The 17,920-nt window shown below is 54.9% G+C and overlaps 2 protein-coding genes across 11 annotated transcripts in view; one reads left to right on the forward strand and one right to left on the reverse strand.

The window, feature by feature from the left end:
• Nucleotides 1-14,435, forward strand: part of LOC129402589 (zinc finger protein 426-like) — a 30,496-nt gene extending 16,061 nt beyond the window's left edge. For 5 of the 8 annotated variants that reach the window (XM_055129672.1, XM_055129674.1, XM_055129677.1 and 2 more), the window contains one exon: nt 14,104-14,378. In XM_055129672.1, the coding sequence (XP_054985647.1) occupies nt 14,104-14,209 (106 nt within the window). In that variant the 3' untranslated portion in view covers nt 14,210-14,378. Of the gene's footprint in view, nt 1-14,103 lie in introns of all 8 variants that reach the window. The other 3 variants (XM_055129675.1, XM_055129679.1, XM_055129668.1) reach the window with 2 other exon arrangements.
• LOC129402584 (zinc finger protein ZFP2-like) lies at nt 3,636-16,794 on the reverse strand. 3 transcript variants are annotated; one of them, XM_055129657.1, is made up of 6 exons: nt 16,475-16,794; nt 14,047-14,134; nt 13,177-13,303; nt 10,918-10,998; nt 7,997-8,079; nt 3,636-5,896 (listed from the first exon to the last, which is right to left on the reverse strand). In XM_055129657.1, exons 1-6 carry the CDS (start codon nt 16,480-16,482, stop codon nt 4,463-4,465), a joined length of 1,821 nt encoding a protein of 606 aa, XP_054985632.1. In that variant the 5' UTR covers nt 16,483-16,794; the 3' UTR covers nt 3,636-4,462. The 3 variants fall into 3 exon arrangements, with proteins under 3 accessions (XP_054985632.1, XP_054985630.1, XP_054985631.1); XM_055129655.1 differs by having other exon boundaries at nt 3,636-5,986; nt 16,475-16,791; XM_055129656.1 differs by lacking the exon at nt 16,475-16,794 and adding an exon at nt 14,413-14,537 and having other exon boundaries at nt 3,636-5,986.
• Between the last annotated feature and the right edge of the window lie 1,126 nt (nt 16,795-17,920).

Consider the following 17,920-nt stretch of genomic DNA (forward strand, 5'->3'; position numbering starts at 1 on the left):
GGGTCACACCCGGCGATGCACAGGGGTTACTCCTGGCTCTTCACTCAGGAATCACCCCTGGCGGTGCTCAGGGGACCATATGGGATGCTGGGATTAGAACCCGGGTCGGCCGCGTTCAAGGCAAACGCCCTACCCGCTGTGCTATCGCTCCAGCCCCCACGACTCAACATCTTGGGTGATGACAGACTCTGTGATTATGACCCTGCGTCCAAACCCACTGTATTTCTCCTGTAATTTCCCATTTGGGAGACACTGTGGGGGGGCAGGGGTGAGATCAGACCTAGGAGGTTAGGGAGAAGACACAGATGTGGGATGAGGCTCCAGCAAAAGGGAGTTGTCAGAGTCCACGTGTAGGCCTGAAAACACCCTTTTGGATCCCCTTTTCATGGGTGCATGTGTGTGGGCGGATGACCGTGAGCACCCCCAAGCATGCACCAAAATCCACCCCGAACAATAACAATACTAAGAGGACTACTAACAACCCATGGACATAGACCGGCCCTAAAATGAAGTCATTTGGGGGCTGGGGTGATGGTACAGGCGGGAGGGTGTTTGCTTTGTAAGCAGCGGGTTCGATCCTTGGCATCCCATATGGTCCCCGCCCTCCCCACCCCCAGCACTGCCAGGAGTGGTTCCTGAGTACAGAGCCAGGAGAAACCCCTAAGCATCGCCAAGTGTAACCCAAACAGCCATGAAAAACAAAATGAACCAATTTTAGCCACATGCTGCTGGTCCTCCCGGGGCACACCCCAACATCCCGGGATCGGCGTTCAGCGAGACAGACTTGGGGTAAGGAGGCTCACCCACCTGATTCAGAGCTAACATTCTCTTTCCTCTGGGAAAAGACCACACACGGGTCATTCTGGAAACTTCTGCACCCCAGGAGCAGCAGGCAGAGAAACGAGGCCCCCTCATCAAGGCCCACTTCCGGTAGCACCCCAGCGTTTCAAGAGGGAGATTGGGGTGGTTCAGGGATTGATGTGGAGGCCTTCTTGGTCCTGAGACAAAAATCATGACACCCCAGTGCACCTGGACTACCTCTATCTGCAGGCTCAGAACTTGTTCCCTCGATTTCAGACCAAAAGGCCCGTGGCCTGTGATGTCACTTCCATTTGTCTTTGCCTTAAAGGGCCAGGCCGCAGGGCCGACTCTCCAAAGTCCTCTCTGTGCAGCGGCTTCTTCAAAAAGAGAATCTGGGGGGCTGAGTCATAGTACAGCGGGGAGGGCGCTTGCTGAGTTGGACCCCCTGCATGCCATGTGATCCCCTGAGCTCCGCCTGGAGTAATTCCTGAGCGCCAAGCCAGGAATAACCCCTGAGCATCTCTGTGTGTGACCCAAAAAGAAAGAAAAGAGAAGTGAACCCTAAGGCCTGAGAAGTGGGACAGTGGGTCAGATGCTGGCGTTGCACAGTCGACCCAGATCTGTTCCCTTGCACCAGAGAGGGTCCCTCAAGCACCACCAGCAGTGATTCACTGAGTGACCCCAATATTGGACGTTATCATTATTTTGACTTTTGGGGTCACACCTGGTGATGCTTATGGGTTAATCCTGCATCTGCACTTAGGAATTACTCCTGTTGGTGTTTAGGGGACTCTGTGGGATGCCAGGTGCTGGGGATCGAACCCCGGTGGGCCACATGCAAGGCAGGCGTCCTTCCTGTTTTGCTATCCTCTGGCCCTCAGTTTCCACTTCTTATTTATGTTGCCTTCCAAGCTAAACACTACAGTTATTGATTTATTTGATTAAGAAATGAGTTAAGGACGCTGCCCATTGCGGCTATGCCCAATCGTTCTAACCAACATAGAAATCTATGTCCTCCAGGTTAAATCTGTTTTAGTATGCCCCCCCCTTTTTTTTTCTTTTTGGGTCACACTGGGCGATGCACAGGACTTACTCCTGGCTCTGCACTCAGGAATGACTCCTGGCGGTGCTCTGGGGACCATATGGGATGCTGGGAATCAAACCCAGGTCAGCCATGTGCAAGGTAAACGCCCTCCCCGCTGTGCTATCTCTCCAGCCCTAGTATGGCCCTTTAAGGCAGAAAGTAAAAATGACTTACCAGGTTTCCAGGACTTTCAGCCTGAAACACACCAATCAGGGGACCGTCAGCCTTCAAGGACCAGAAGCAAGACCTTGAAAGACGATTGTACTAAACATGAAGCTCCCCAAAGGCCCCCGTGTGACCTTCAGAAGCAGGGTGTTTTCAGCGCCTGCCAGTCCAGGGGCAGGGATTCACCCCTCGTCTCTGACCTGTGACTGATCCCCAGCTGTGGGGGTGAGGTGTGTGGTAAGCGTGGTTCCGCAGCCTGCTGCGAGGGGCTCACTTTAGGACTGTCTTTGTCCTGATGTCTTAGGGGCCCCATTGGCTTTGCTCAGAGCATGGGGGCTCACGGCCAGTGCTCATTGGCCTTGCATCCGGGATGCTCAGGATCTAACCACCCCTGTAGTTCTGGGGGGGACCATGCAGTGCCGGGGTTCCTGCTGGGCCTGTGCTCTATGTCGTATACCCCCTGTTGTCACCCAAACTTCAGAAACTTACCAAGGCCCAGAACTCTCTCCCCAAGGGAGCCAATCTTGAGAAGGGGCTGGTTGTGTGCAGGGGGAGAGGTTTGCAGCTGCGCCCCAGGGCTGCCACATAGCACGGTGGGGCTGACTCTCCTAAGGAGGCAGGATTAGGGGCTTCCTACCTCCCACTTGGGGTGTGATCACAGCTACCTTGTCCACCACACTGGGCCCTACCCTTGTCCTCCTGGGCTGTGTGCAGAACCACATGGGCCCAGGGCACTCTACATTAGCTCCTGGTCTTAGCTGGTGGGGGTCCTAATGCTACTCCCCAGGAAGGCGACACCCCAGACAGAATACAGGATGAGGGGCAGGATGGGGACCCCTGCAGGGTGGGGTGCTTGCTGGCTTATTATTCTGGGCCGAGGAGCTTGTCCTGGAGGCGTAAGACGCTGGTGGGGTTTTGCCTTTGGGGGAAGTTTTCTGAGATGCTCCAGGTTGGATGGTAAATGGTGTGATGGGGCAGGTGTGATGTAGGAAGGTGGCGGCTCTTTTGTGAAACCGGGTAACATCCAAATTATACCAGGTCCAGAGACCAGGAGAGAGCCTGCTGGATCCTGCTAGTGAGGTCTGGGATGCCGCCACTGCCTTGAGACCCCACAACCTCCTTCCAGTCATTGAGAAAATCAGAATCAGGGGTTAGTCCTGACTGCACTCAGGAAATCACTCCTGGTGTCCTGGCGGTGGGGGTGGGGGTGGGGGGCTATGGGACGCTGGGGATCAAACCTGGGCCTGCTGCATGCAAGGCAAAAGCCCTTCCTGCTGACCTATTGCTCCGGCCCCTTCATTTACTTTTTTAATCATCCCTACCCAGCAGCTTGAGGGTCCAGTCCCGGTGATGTTGGTGGCCCCTGTGGTTCCAGGGATCTATCAAACTTGGGGGCTCCCACAAGCAAAACATGCACCCGAGCCCTTGGGCTTTCTGGGCATTTTATTGATTTGTCTGGTACCGAGGCAGGGACCCAGGTTTGCAATGTGCCAGGCTTAAGCTCGACTGCTGAGTCGGATTCCAACCCCCACGAGATGCTACAGTGATCTTCTGAGAGGGTCAGTAAGAGACCGTGACTTCAGGATCATATAGCAAACAGTTTATTACAGGGATTCTAACTTAGCACGAGGATTCCCTCTGTTCACAATTTGCTCTGCTCGAGAACTCACTTGAATTGTCCAGAAAGCTCTCGATGCTAGGGTTGCCCTTGATCATAAGTACTTGGTTTTTTATTTTTTTTGCCACACCCAGTGGTGCTCAGGGCTTACCTCCTAGGTCTGGCTCAAGGATCACTCCCGACGGTGCTCAGGAGACATATGTAGTGCTGGGTCTTGAACCTGGGTCAGCTGTGCGCAAGGCCAGCCCCCTCCAAGCCTTGCTCTGGCTCTGGCCACCATCTGTTTTCTTTTTGAAAGGTTACCTAGAACCTTTCCCTGCCCATGAATACTGTTGTATTTATCCGACCATACTTTTTGTTCCTGGCTCCCCCCCCCATAGTGCTGGGGCCCTGAGCTCAGGGATCTCTCCCGGCTGGGACCAGGGACGCAACCAGGGTGGGCCACGTGCAGCAAAGCAAGCACCTGACCTGTGCTCCTGTCTCTCCAGCCGTCCGCCTGGTTTCACTCCCCCCTCACCCAAACAGAGGAGCGACCCCTGGCAGCTCCTGAGGGCCCCTCTCTGTTACCGGGGATGCCAACCAGGGATGGCTGCGGGCCAAGATAAGTGCCTGAAACTCTTTCTGCGGCGCCTCTGAGGATTTTTTTTAATCTTTTCTCTTTTTAAATAAAGGCAAAAATCGCTCAGCGAGCCGGAGCGGGCGTGGGCGCAGGGTTGCCCACCCCAGGCCCGGGACCCACCGCGCCGACAAACAGACGGGCAGGACAAAGGCCAAGTTCCGCCCGCTTCTCTTTTTCACACGGGGCACATGGCCACGTACTCGGCCAGCTCGACGCACTGCGTGAAGACCTTGCCGCACTCCTTGCAGGCGTAGGGCTTCTCCCCACCGTGGGAGCGCGCGTGCTTCTTGAGGCGCGAGGCGGACGGGAAGGCCTTGCGGCACTGCTCGCACTGGTAGGGCTTCTCGCCCGTGTGGATCTTCAGGTGCTCCGTGAGGCCCGAGCGCTTGGTGAAGGCCTTGCCGCACTCGGGGCACGCGTAGGGCTTCTCGCCCGTGTGGATCTTGGCGTGGCTGCTGAGGTCCGAGGACTGCGTGAAGGCCTTGCCGCACTCCTTGCACGCGTACGGCTTCTCGCCCGTGTGGAAGCGCTTGTGGATGGTGACGTAGGACGAGTTGCGGTAGGTCTTGCCGCAGATGTTGCAGCGGAAGGGCTTCTCGCCCGTGTGCGAGCGCAGGTGGATGGTGAGCAGCGGCGCGGCGGCGAACGCCTTGCCGCACACCTCGCAGGCGAAGGGCTTCTCGCCCGTGTGCGAGCGCTTGTGGATGGTCACGTACGACGGGCTGCTGAAGGCCTTGGCGCACACGTCGCAGCGGAAGGGCTTCTCGCCCGTGTGTGTGCGCAGGTGCTTGGTGAGCCCCGAGGCCGACGCGAAGGCCCGCTCGCACTGGCCGCACGGGTAGGGCTTCTCCGCGGCCGGGGGGCTCAGCGGGTGCGGGAGGTCTGCGGGCGGCGGGGGCGGGGGCGGCAGCGGGGCTGGGGGCGGCGTCCCCCCAACGGCCGCCAGCTCCTTGCAGGCGCACAGCTTCTCCCGCGCGTGCATGCGCATGTGCAGGCTGCGGTTGGACGACTGGGCGAAGGCCTTGCCGCACTCGTCGCACACGTAGGGCTTCTCGCCCGTGTGCGTGCGCCGGTGGATGGTGAGGTCCGAGGACTGCGTGAAGGCCTTGCCGCACTCGGGGCACGCGTAGGGCTTCTCACCCGTGTGGATGCGCATGTGCTGGCGCAGGCTGGACGACTGCGTGAACGCCTTGCCGCACTCCTTGCACGTGTAGGGCTTCTCGCCCGTGTGGATGCGCAGGTGCTGGCGCAGGCTGGACGACTGCGTGAACGCCTTGCCGCACGCCTGGCATGTGTAGGGCTTCTCGCCCGTGTGCGTCTTGGCGTGCACCCGCAGCTGCCGCGCCGTCTTGAAGGCCCGGCCGCACTCCTTGCACTCGTGGGGCTTGAGGGCCGCGTGCAGCTGCCGGTGCGCGTGCAGGGAGGTCGGGTTCCAGAACCACTTGCCGCAGCTGTCGCAGGGGAAGGGGGGGAGGGTCGGGGGCGCCGGCGGTGGTGGGGTCAGGCCCGCCGCCGCCTCTGGGCACGGGGGGCCGGGCGACAGGGGCGGCAGCCGCACGGAGCCCGCGTCTTGCGGCCGGTCGTCCGGCGGGATCCCTCCGACGGGAGGCTTGGAGAGGAGGGGAAGGGATGGACGGTCACTCGGGTCCTTCTCAGGCGGCTGGGCCTCGCACCCGTCCCACCCCGGGGGGTTGCTTCCCTGGGGAAGAACAGAGACGCGTGCAGACACTGCTCAATGCAGGGGGGAGGGCTCACCCCCAAAGCCAGCAGCACAGGGTCCCAGCGGGCTCCTGGGCACTTCACTTGGAGGATCCCTGACCTGGACGATGACCAGGAGTCACTCCTGGCTCTGCACTCAGGAATTACTCCTGGCAGGGCTCGGGAGACCCTATGGGATGCCGGGGATTGAACGACGGTGGGCCACACACAAGGTAAACGCCCAACCCACTGTACTAACTTTTATTTTTTTGCCTTTTTGGGCCACACCCAGCATGCTCCCGGGTTAATCCTGGTTCTGCGCTCAGGAATCACTCCTGGTGTGCTCGCATGGAACCCAGATCGGCTGCATGCAAGGCAAATGCCATACCTGCTGCCCTATTACTCCAGCCCCTTCTTTTGAATTTTTTGTTTGATTTGGGGGGGCCACACACAGTGATACTCGGGAATTCCTAGCTCTGAGCTCGGGAATCACGCCTGGGGGTGCTAGGTGCACATGGCTAGGTGAACCTGGGTGAAACACTCTATCTGCTGCACTATCACTCCATCCCTGGAATTCTTATTTTTACTATTTTGTTTTGAGGGCCACACCCTATGGTGCTCAGCGATGACTCCTGGCTGTGCACTCAGGGATCCCTCCCGGCAGGGTTCAGGGGAAACTTGAGGATGTCGGGCATTGAACTTTTGCATGGCAAGTCCTTAGCAGCTGCACTGTCACTCCAGTCCAGCCCACAGAATTACTGCAAGTCGATGATGAGACTTTGCAAAAACTCCGAACTCTGTCTAGTGTGTATAAATATATATATATATATATGTATATATATATACACACACACATATATATATATACTTATTTATTTATTTTAAATAAAAAACTTGGGCTGGAGCGATAGCGAAGCAGGTAGGGTGTTCGCCTTGCACGCGGCCGACCTGGGTTCGATTCTTCTGCCCCTCTAGGAGAGCCCGGCAAGCTACTGAGAGTATCTCTCCCACATGGCAGAGCCTGGCAAGCTACCCATGGCATATTCGATATGCCAAAAATAGTAACAACAAGTCTCACGATGGAGACGTTACTTGATTTGCCTGCTTGAGCAAATCAATGAGCAATGGGATGATACTGACACTGACTAAAAAACTTAGAGTATATGAGTGTGTGTGTGTGTGTGTGTGTGTGTGTGTGTGTGTGTGTGTGTGAGAAACTCATTCCCACAGAGAATTATGTTTTTTTTTTTTTTTTTTTTTTTGCTTTTTGGGTCACACCTGGCGATGCACAGGGGTTACTCCTGGCTTTGCACTCAGGAATCACTCCTGGCGGTGCTCAGGGGACCGTATGGGATGCTGGGATTTGAACCTGGGTCAGCCACATGCAAGGCAAACGCCCTACCCACTATGCTATCACTCCAGCCCCTCCCACAGAGAATTCTGAAGCACACGTTTCAAGTGGAATTAAAAGTAGCTTCCAGGGCTGGAACGATAGCACAGCGGGTAGGGCGTTTGCCTTGCAAGCGGCTGACCCGGGTTCAAATAGTGCAAAGCCAGGAATAACCCCTGAGCTTTGCCGGATGTGACCCAAAAAAAAAAAATAGCTTCCAGGGGCCAGAATGGTAATACAGCAGGGAGGTATTTGTCTTGCATGTGGCTGACCGGGGTTCAATTCCCAACACCCTGTAGGGTCCCCAGGGCCCAGTCAGGAGTGACCTCAGAGCACAGAGCTGGGAGTCAGCCCTGAGCACTGCTGGCTGTGGCCCAAACACCAAAACCAAAAAAAATAAAAATACTAAATAAAAATAAATAAAATGGCCCCAACCACGTGGCTTGACACGTGATCACCCACTGTCAGGCCACCTGACCAGGGCCTTGTCGGTCTAAAGATCGAGAGACTCTTTCCTCAGCGGTTGCCCTTTCTGTGGCCTTGCCAGCACCATCAAACTCTGCTGAGGATGTCAGAGGGGACTGTCAGCAGCAGCCATAGTCACATGTCTTGGGGCCTTACCATTTCTGGCTTGTGGTTTGTCGCACCATCCAATTCCAAACGCTGAAAGGTCACGTCCCTGTGCTTCTGTTCCGGGTCCCGGTCTAAGATAAAACACGGTGGGTGAGGGGTGGAGCCATAGTCCTGTGGGGAGGGCGTTTGCCCTGTAGTCAGCCAACCTCGGTTCGAAGCTGGACATCCCATATGGTTCCCTGAGTACCACTCCAGGAGTAATTCCAGAGTCCGGAGCCAGAAGTAACCCCTGAGCATTGCCAGAGTGACCCAAAAAGAAAAATCCCATGACAAAAGACATCATGGGTGAGGGGAGACTCGACACAGCTCGTGGCTGGAACATGGGATGTTTTGCATGCAGGAGCCTGAAGTTAAACCCCCAAGAGCACAGAAGCAGCCCAAGAGCACTGTTAAGAGGGGCCCAGAATGGTCCATCACCCTCTTGTACACCCCAAATTCTTTTTTTTCTTTTCGGGTCACACCCAGCAATGCTCAGTTTCTGCCCTTAGAAATTACTCCTGGAGGTGATTGGGGGATGCCAGGGGGTTAAACCTGGGTCATCCATGTGCAACGCAAACGCCCTATATGCTGTACTGTCGCTCCAGCCCCCAAACATATTCTAAACCAGAAAAAGATCCCCAAGAGACTGGGGACACTGGTGGTGGAAAATCTACACTGCTGGAGGGATGGGTGTTCGACCATTCTGTGATTGAAACTCAATCATGAAAGCTTGTAACTGTATCTCATGATGAGTCAATAAAATAAATAAATAATTTGGGGAAAAAAATAGAAAAAGATCCCCTGAAAAGATGACCTGCAGGGCTGAGGCAACAGTGCAGTGTGGAGGCATATGGCTTGCACGTGGCAACCCAGGTTTGATGTCCTGCACCCCGGAGGTTCCCCAGAACCCCACCAGAAGTGAGCCCTAAGTGCAGAGCCAGGAGTCAGCCCTGAGCACAGCTGGGTGAGGCCCAAAAATCAAAACAGAAAAATGAAAAGAAAAAACACCTCAACTAAAAGCACCCATCATAAAATAAACTAGAGGGGCAGGAGCAATAGTACAGCAGGGAGGGCTCTTGCCTTGCACACAACTGACTCAGGTTCGATCCCCAACATTCCATCGGGTCCCCTGAACCATGCCAGGAGGGACCCCAAGGGCAGAGCCGAGAGTAAGCCCAGTGTGGCACCCAAGCCAAAAAATAAATAAAACTTAAAAAACAATTATAAAGAGAAATGGGGCTGGAGCGATAGCACAGTGGGTAGGGCGTTTGCCTTGCACGTAGCTGACCCAGGTTTGATTCCTCTGTCTCTCTCGGAGAGCCCAGCAAGCTACCAAGAGTATCTCGCCTGCACAGCAGAGCCTGGCAAGCTCCCCGTAGCATATTCGATATGCCAAAAACAGTAACAACAAGTCTCACAATGGAGACATTACTGGTGTCTGCTCCAGCAAATCGATGAGCAACGGGATGACAGTGACAGTGACAGTGAAAGAGAAATGAGAGAGAAGAGAGATTCTATTCAAGAAATACCAGCTGAGGGGCTGGAGCAGTAGTACAGCAGGCAGGGCGTTTGCCTTGCACACGACTGGCCCAGGTTCAATTCCCAGCATCCCATATGCTCCCCCGAGCACCGCCAGGAGTGATTCCTGAGTGCAGAGCCAGGAGTAACCCCTGTGTATCACCAAAAACAAAGAAAAAGAAATACCAGCTGATGGAAGCCAGAGCAATAGGACAGCAGAGAGGGTGCTTGCCTTGCACACAACTGAACCGGGTTCAATCCCCACCACCCCATAGGGGGCCCTGAACCCTGTCAAGATTGATCCTTAAGCACACAGCCAGCCGTAAAACCAAAATAAAAGGGAGTTATGATCAAGTCAACTTTAGTTAACTAGTCTGGGTGGGGGGTGTTGCGTACATGCCTCAGGGGTGACACAGAGATGATGCAGGCCCAAGGCCCTGGGCTGGAGTCTGGGCAAGGGGCCTGGTTCTCTGAGCACCACGAGGCTTAGTCCCAGAGCACAACCAGGAGTGACCAAAGAACAGACAGAAAACGATGCTCAAGAGAGGCTGGAGCGAAAGCACAGCAGGTAGGGCGTTTGCCTTGCATGTGGCCGACCCGGGTTCGATTCCCAGCATCCCATAGGGTCCCCTGAGCACCGCCAGGGGTAGTTCTTGAGTGCAGAGCCAGGAGTAACCCCTGTGCATCTCCAGGTGTGACCCAAAATAAGCAAAAAAAAAACCCTATGCTCAAGAAATGGAGAGACCCTGGGGCTGGAGCGATAGCACAGCGGGTAGGGCGTTTGCCTTGCACGCGGCCAACCCGGGTTCGATTCCCAGCATCCCATATGGTCCCCTGAGCACTGCCAGGAGTAATTTCTGAGTGCATGAGCCAGGAGTAAGCCCTGTGCATCACCAGGTGTGACCCAAAATAAGCAAAACAAAAAAAAAAAAAAAGAAGAATTGAAGAGACCCAGACCAGTGAGATAGCACAGTGGGAGGGCACTCGTCTTCTTACACGCTGCAGACCCGGATCCAATCCCTGACTCCACATGTGGTCCCCCGGGCACTGCTAGAACTGATCCCTGAGCGCAGAGCCAGAGCTCAGCCCAGAGCACCACTGGGTGTGGAACAAGAAGCAGAAAAAATGGAAAGGTCAAAGTGATCTCAATTCAGAGAAGACGGATAACAGGCTCGAGAGAGAGTACAGTGGCCAACCCGGGTTTGTTCCCCGGCACCCCGTAGGGTCCCCCAGGGACTGGCGGGAGTGATTTCTGAGTGCAGAGCTAGTATCAACCTCTGAGTATTCCTGGTTGACAGATAAGCTGGTTGACAGTTCAGTGAAGATATTGTGGATTTCCTGGTTCTGAATGGAGACAAAGAATCATCACATCCCCCCGACCCCACCCAACCAATGTCCTGGTCCACACTCACCTGGACAGAGGCCTCTGTTCTCTGCCTTCCAGTCCCCTTGCTCCATCTCAGGGATCACAGCAGGCTGCTCCCCGAAATTTCCTGTAAGCATGGAAGGAGACACAAATGAATATAAACAACAACAAAAAAATAAGGCGTTGATCTTGCAGACTGCTGGCCTGGATTCAATTCCTGGCACCTCATAAAGTCCCCTGAGCACAGAGTCAGGATTAAGTCCTGAATGTGTGAACCCCACCCTGAAACACACACATACACACACACAAAGACAATTTCCCCAAAATCATGCCTGAGTTTCTTTTTTCTTTCATGTTTGGGCCGCACCAGCAGTGCTCAGGACTTAACTTCTGGCTCGGTGCTCAGGGAGCACTCATGGCCAGTTGGGGGGACCTTCTGGGTTTTGGGGATCAAACCAGGGTTGGATCCATACAATGCAAGTACCTGACCTGCGCTACTATGTCTCCGGTCCCTCTTGGTTTTGTTTTGGGACCACACCCAGCTGTGACCAGGGCTGACAGACTCTGGGCTCACTCCTGGGATGCTGGGGAGGGGAGGGGGGTGTTGAACCCAGGTAAATCAAGTAAATGGCAAGTGTCCCCTACATGCTGTTCTATCACTCTGGTCCCTGCAAGATTAATTTATAAGCCAAAGAGAGAGTATAGCAGAGAGGGGGCTTGCCTTACACTCAGCCGACCTGGGTCTGATTCCAGCTCTGCACAGACCCGCTAGGAGTGATCCCTGAGCTCAGAACCAGGAGTAAGCCCTGGGCACTGCCACGTAGGGCCCAAACAACCCCCCACCCCGAAAAAAAAGTTTAATTTATAAGTCATATTTTTACAGTCTTGTTCCCAACAGAAAATGAAACATTTAACCAATACAAGTTTTCAGATACAAATCCGGAGCTCTGTGGAGATGGGGAAACTGAGGCCCTTCTCAGAGAAGGACGAGCCACCTCAGAGCAGGGTTCAATAGTTCATTTTTGGGCCGCACCAGCAATGAACAATCTAAAGGCTGTGATTAAATATCTAAGAGGACCAGGCTGGGGGCAGAGCTCGGCAGGGAGGGCACCAGCATTGCACTCAGCAGACCTACATTTGATCACTGGCACCCCACAGGGTCCCCCAATCAATCCTGGCTGGAGTGATCCCAGGGCACAGAGTCAGAAAAAAGCCTTGAACACCACCACTGTGCCAAAGAAAAACAAAAAGAAGGAGTCGGAGCAACAGCACAGCAGGGAAGGTGCTTGCCTTGCACAGGGCCAACCTCCGGCTGGTTCCCAGCACCCTGTATGTTTCCTTGCCTGCTGCAGTACAAAAGGATCATTAAGAGTTCAAGGCTTGGGGCTGGAGCAATAGCACAGCAAGTAGGGCGTTTGCCTTGCAAGCAGCTGGCCTGAGTTCAATTCCCGGCATCCCATATGGTCCCCCGAGCACCGCCAGGAGTAATTCCTGAGTGCAAAACCAGGAGTAACCCCTGTGCATCACCAGATGTGACCCAAAAAGCAGAAAAAAAAAAAGTTCAAGGCTTTTCTCCAATGCCAATAACAAGATGGACTTTCCTATAGGCAGAAAACATGGGGTCTAGAACGGGTAAAGAATGTCCACCCAAGGGGCTGGAGCGACAGCACAGCAGGTAGGGTGCTTGTCTTGCACACAGCCAACCTGGGTTCGATTGCCAGCATTCCATATGGTCCCCTGAGCACCACCGGGAATAATTCCTGAGTACAGAGCTAGGAGTAATCCCTGTGCATCATCAGATGAAACCCAAAAAGCCAAAAAAAAAAAAAAAAGAATGTCCACCCAAAAGTCTTACTCCAGTCAGAAGCCCGTGTTCACTCTTGGACTGTCTCTCTCTTTCTCTGCCCACCTTTTTCTCTGTCCTCAAATTTGTAAAATGGGAGAGGGAGAGAAAAAGAGGGACAGGGAGAGGGAGAAGGAGAGGGAGGTGCCAGTTCTCTTTTGGTTGTTCAAGCTTATGTCCAAAACACGGGCACTGTTCTGGAAACACCCAAAGGCCCAAGCCCCAAAGTCCGAGATTCAGGAAATAGGCCAGATACCTTCTGAGAACATGCACCTGCAAAGTGAGGCAGTGAAAGGTGAGCCAGAGACGACTTTTCCACAAGTCACACAGGATGAAAACACGAGTGTGCAGAGCTCCACGCCTGTCCCATCACCCCAGCTTCCTAGCAGGCAGCCCCTGCCTCCATCCCAGAAACCCTCATGGGTTCAGCCTGGCCCGGACGGCAGCCCCGGCGGCTCTCACCGATGGCCCGCAGGTGCTGGTAGGTCTCCAGCATCACGTCCCTGTAGAGCTTCCTCTGAGCGGCGTCCAGGCATGTCCACTCCTCCGGGGTGAAGCTCACGGCCACGTCGGGGAAGGTCACCGCATCCTGAGCCGACACACACAGGGGACGGGAGTGAGGCCATCCCTCCACTTTCCATGGGGTGAGGACACATCCCCCCCTACCCCAGGGCTCTAGAGGGGCTCAGGGCCTCTTCCCCCTCCCCTTGGGAGGAACCAGACTTCAGACCTTCCCTCCAAGTACCCTCCTGGCTGACAGACCCCAGAAATCACTCTAAGGCAGCCAGGAGCCCAGGAAATGATCTCAGAACTATCCTGAGAGCTTTTAATCATATTTCCCCCATGGCTAAGTATATTTGAGACACTCTAAGATACTTGTCTTGAATGTGGCCAAATCAGATTCAATGTCCAGCACCCTAGATGGTGCCCCAAAGCACCTCTAGGGGTCACTCCTGAGCAGAGCAAGAAGTAGCTTCTGAGCAGCATGAAGCTGTGACTCCAGAATAAAGAAATAAAGAAATCAGGGGCTGGATCGATAGCACAGCAGGGAGGGTGTCTGTCTTGCACATGGCCGACCCGGGCTCGATTCCCAGCATCCCATATGGTCCCCCGAGCACTGCCAAGAGTAATTCCTGAGTGCACGAGCCAGGAGTAACCCCTGTGCATCACTGGGTGTGACCCAAAAAGCAAAAAGAAAAAAAGAAATCAATAAAGCACCCGAATAGCAATCGCCCAGAAGTAAGTGCTCACCTGGGAAATGCAGAGGGTCATTTCCAAAGGCCACACTTCCTATTACACTTCCTGCTAACCCCAGGCCCACTTCCTGCTTACCTGAGGACAACTAGGCAGTCCAGGGCTCATCATTTCCTTTTCTTTGTTATTTCCCAGGACAGGGCGAGAGGTTGTTCGTGAAAATGACCTGGAAGAAAACGTGTCGGACACACTGGGCACTCTGACATCACCCCACCCCCCTGATCAGAAGTCCCTGCCCTGACCAGGAGCCCTGTTTTCTCTCTACAGGGGAGGAAATTCCAGCCCTGAATCCTGGAATGTCTTCCCAAGCTCCCACAGCTTCCCTCTGGTCCAGGTCCCCGGGACAGGGGCTGACTCTGAGGCCAGGAGCTCCTGCACATCAGCGCCCCCTGCAGGCTGACACCAGCACTGCCCCCCACACCACAGCTCCCACAGTCAGCTCACCAGTGGACAAACCCTAGGCTGCCCTCCTGCAGATGGGACACGGGGGCCTGGGTCACTTCAGGCCCCTGGGATCACAAGGCACAGCCCCAGCTCCATCCCACTAGACCTGGACTCATCTGGGTCCTGCTGCGTCACCAACACATCAGAGTGACCAACACATCAGAGTGACCAACACATCAGAGTGACTGTTTAAAGTCCAAATCCTTGGAAATTTCTCTAACTTGACTCTGCACGGGAAAACAATGCTACCATTCACCTGCATTTACTGACTGCCCGCTGTGTCTTTTACCCTACGAGGACCTGCTCACACGACTCTGGGATCTACCCTTTGTGACCATTTGATTATGGGATCTACTCACTAACAATGTTCTATTATCGTCATCAAGACCACAGAGCAATAGCACAGAGACAGGACAGCGGGCAGGGTGCATCTTTTGCACTTGCAGTGACCAGCACGACACAGGGTACCCCAAGCCCCGCCAGGAGTGACTCCATGAGCACAGAGCCACGAGTGATCGCTGAGCACTTCCAGCTGCAGTTCCTTCACCCAACCAACATTTCATTTCCTCTTAAATTTCTGCCAAAATAAACTAAGCACTGGGGCTGGAGCGATAGTGCAGCAGGTAGGGCGTTTGCCTTGCACGCAGCCGACCCGGGTTCAATTCCCAGCATCCCATAGGGTCCCCAAAGCACCACCAGGACTAATTCCTGAGTGCAAAGTCAGGAGTAACCCCTGAGCTGGGTGTGACCCAAAAAGCAAAAAAAAAAAAAAATAACTAAATAAAAAATAAAGCAAGCACTGTAGTTACTACTTCCACTGTTTCATCTTAGGCTCCACCCGGGGTTCCCAGGAGCACTGCGACAGAGCTCCAGGCCTTCCCTTGCCCTGCAGAGCTCACGCCCTGCAAACCATCTCTGACTCCAGCCTGGGCAGAAGTTGCTCCTGACTCCAGTTTCTTTACTTAAACCCAATTCTTGGGCAGGGCAAACTGTCCGGGGAGTCCAGAAATGGTTCTTTCCACGGCAGTGTCTTTAGTCAGACACTTGTCCGACTTGAACTTTCCTCTTCCAATCGGTCTTCTTTCCTAAATCTACATGGAAGTCTTTCTCACGGGGCCGTAAACCCAGAACACCAGGGCCACCCTCCCCTCTACATCACACCTCACCTTTCACCCCTGCAAGCAGCCCATTCTAGGACTAGCGCAGATAACTACCCAGAAAACAAAAAACACCACCAGCTTGGAAGCCTCCAGAACCAGCTCCTCCGCCTTCAGTGAATAAAAGCCTCTCTCAGCCCAGCCTGGGGTCCACACCCGGACCCTCGCCCAGTATTCAGCACTGGGTTTGCAGAGCTGCCTTTCCATGGGACAGCAGAACCAGCCCCCAAGAGCGGAGACAAGGGGCTGGGGCTGCATGCATGCCCTCCGCCTGTCCCGCTAAGACTCATGTGACCCCAGTGCTCCACGCATAGGACATTGAGACGGGGCTGTGCCCGGGGCCAGGGCGGTAGACACTGCAGCTGGGATCACACGATGCCCGCACACCCCACGCGGGGGACAGGAACCCCTTGATCCTGCCTCCGTAGGAGATACAGCAAGTCAGTCTGAGCTGTTCTGCCGCCCCGCGGCGCAGTCGCAAGCCTCTCTGCTTGCCCGCCCCCACCCTCCAGCCCCCAACGCCAGCCCCTTCTCCCCGAGCAGCTCAGCTGGAAAAGGGCTGTGAGCGCCGGTAAGTTTCTGGGTTTGGGGAGACAAAGATCGGGGGTGTTCCACACAGTGCTCAGGCCCGGCAGGAACTCCGGCACTGCACGGTCCTCCCCCAACCCCCGCACACAGGGGTGTGGCCTGGAGGGTCCTGAGCGCCCAGGGTGCAGCCCGGGCGCCCGGAGCCCCGCACCGCCCAGCTGCAAGGCCGGTGAGCCCTGGGCCGGGCGGCCGCGAGCCCCCAAGCTCCGAGCAAAAAGCCCACGGGGCCCCTAAGCCATCGGGAACGTGCAAAGACAAAGGCGATTCTGAAGCCAGCCCCGTGCACGGGCCCGGGACCGCCTTCCCCCCAGACTCACCCCCACATCCGGGGACCGGCGGTCGGAGAGAGACGCACGGTGGGTGCCCGGCCCTGGGCGGGCGCCGCACAGATGCTTCTTCTTGGACGTCACCCGCGGTCCTGGGGCGGCTTTTCACCCCCGAACACGTGGATGAAGCGCCCCGCGGCTCGCAGTGTAAAGAGCGTGGAGTTTCCGAGCTGTCTAAAGAGGCCCCTCGCCGTCCTGGGACAAAATCGCCCTTCAATGACCCCCTTCTCTCTTAGGGCCCCCTTATCTGGTTCCTCACCCACAAACTCTTAAGGCCGCTACTTGACGTCACTCGCTTCTTTACGGAAGGAGAGGCAGACAAAAGGCCCGGGAGGATGACGTCATTTCCGCTTTTCACCGCGCCTTAAAGGGCCAGACTTAGAGGCGAATGTGCGCTCCTTGCTGTGGGGTTGGCACTGACAGGCACTAGTGGGCGTGGTTGTGGGCGGGTTCGCTGGAAGGCGGGGTTGGCAGGGCGGGGCGACTCAGGGCCGCTCCTTAGAACGTGCGGGTGCATGTGGGGCTTTTCTTCAAGTACTGGCCGTGTATTTGATCAATGCCACTCTTAATGCTGCTCTCCTATAATTTTGTTTTGTTTTGTTTTAGGGCATCACCTGCCAATGTTCAGGGGCTTTTCCTTACTCTGCACTCCGGAATCATTCCTGGCAGGGAGACTGGGATGCCTGGCTTCAAACACGCGTTCAGGGCAAGCGCCCTCCTTGCTCCGGACCCTCCTCTGCTTTTAAACTGACATTTGACACCGCCCTAAAATATATCCAAGCTTTTGTGCTTTCTGTGTCAAGATATTTTTGTAAGTTTGAAAAACTTTAAAAATGTGTGGATCTGGGCGACAGCTTCAAAGTGCTTGAACTTTTGCTTTGCAAGGGAGCGTCCTGGGTTCCGATCACCCCTAGCTAAATTCAGCAGTGTATTCAAATATTGATGGAGGGTGCCTAGAGTTACCTTATGGTTTATCATTGAAAACAGTCTGAAAGCCACTTCTCTGGCTAAACTGTGGGGCGGGGAGAAGGCACACAGAGGTGTTCAGGGCTCATTCCTTGCTCTGAGCTCAGGGATCACTCCTGGAGGGGGTTAGGAAACTCCAGAAGGAACACGGGACAACTTTGATGGGACAACTCTGGAGTGTTGAGAGGCAGAGTCATCCCGATCCTCCCTTCTAAGTTACTACACAAGTATCAAGTCCTGGATTCTGAGTCCCAGATGCATTGTAGAACCTCCAGCTTCACTTAGAGGAATCAGGCTCCCTGCCCCGCTAGGGAAACAGGCCTTATCAACGTCATTTTCATTGGCTGCGAGGGGGGTGTGTGGCGGCCAGGGGAGTGTCCCTGCTGCTGTTTGTAAAGAAACCTCTGATTTTTTTTTCCCCAGAAAAAAAAAATAGAGAAAGAGAGAATTTCTGCTCAACCTATCAAACCA

Source organism: Sorex araneus, chromosome 2 (genome assembly GCF_027595985.1).
Source record: "Sorex araneus isolate mSorAra2 chromosome 2, mSorAra2.pri, whole genome shotgun sequence".
NCBI classification, from domain to species: Eukaryota; Metazoa; Chordata; class Mammalia; order Eulipotyphla; family Soricidae; genus Sorex; species Sorex araneus.

Coding starts and splice junctions, on each gene's coding strand:
- LOC129402584 (XM_055129655.1), bottom strand. Junction 13,304..14,046: donor GACTGCCTAGTTGTCCTCAG/GTAAGCAGGAAG, acceptor GTGTCGGCTCAG/GATGCGGTGACCTTCCCCGA. Junction 5,987..7,996: donor CAAACCACAAGCCAGAAATG/GTAAGGCCCCAA, acceptor GTTCTTCCCCAG/GGAAGCAACCCCCCGGGGTG.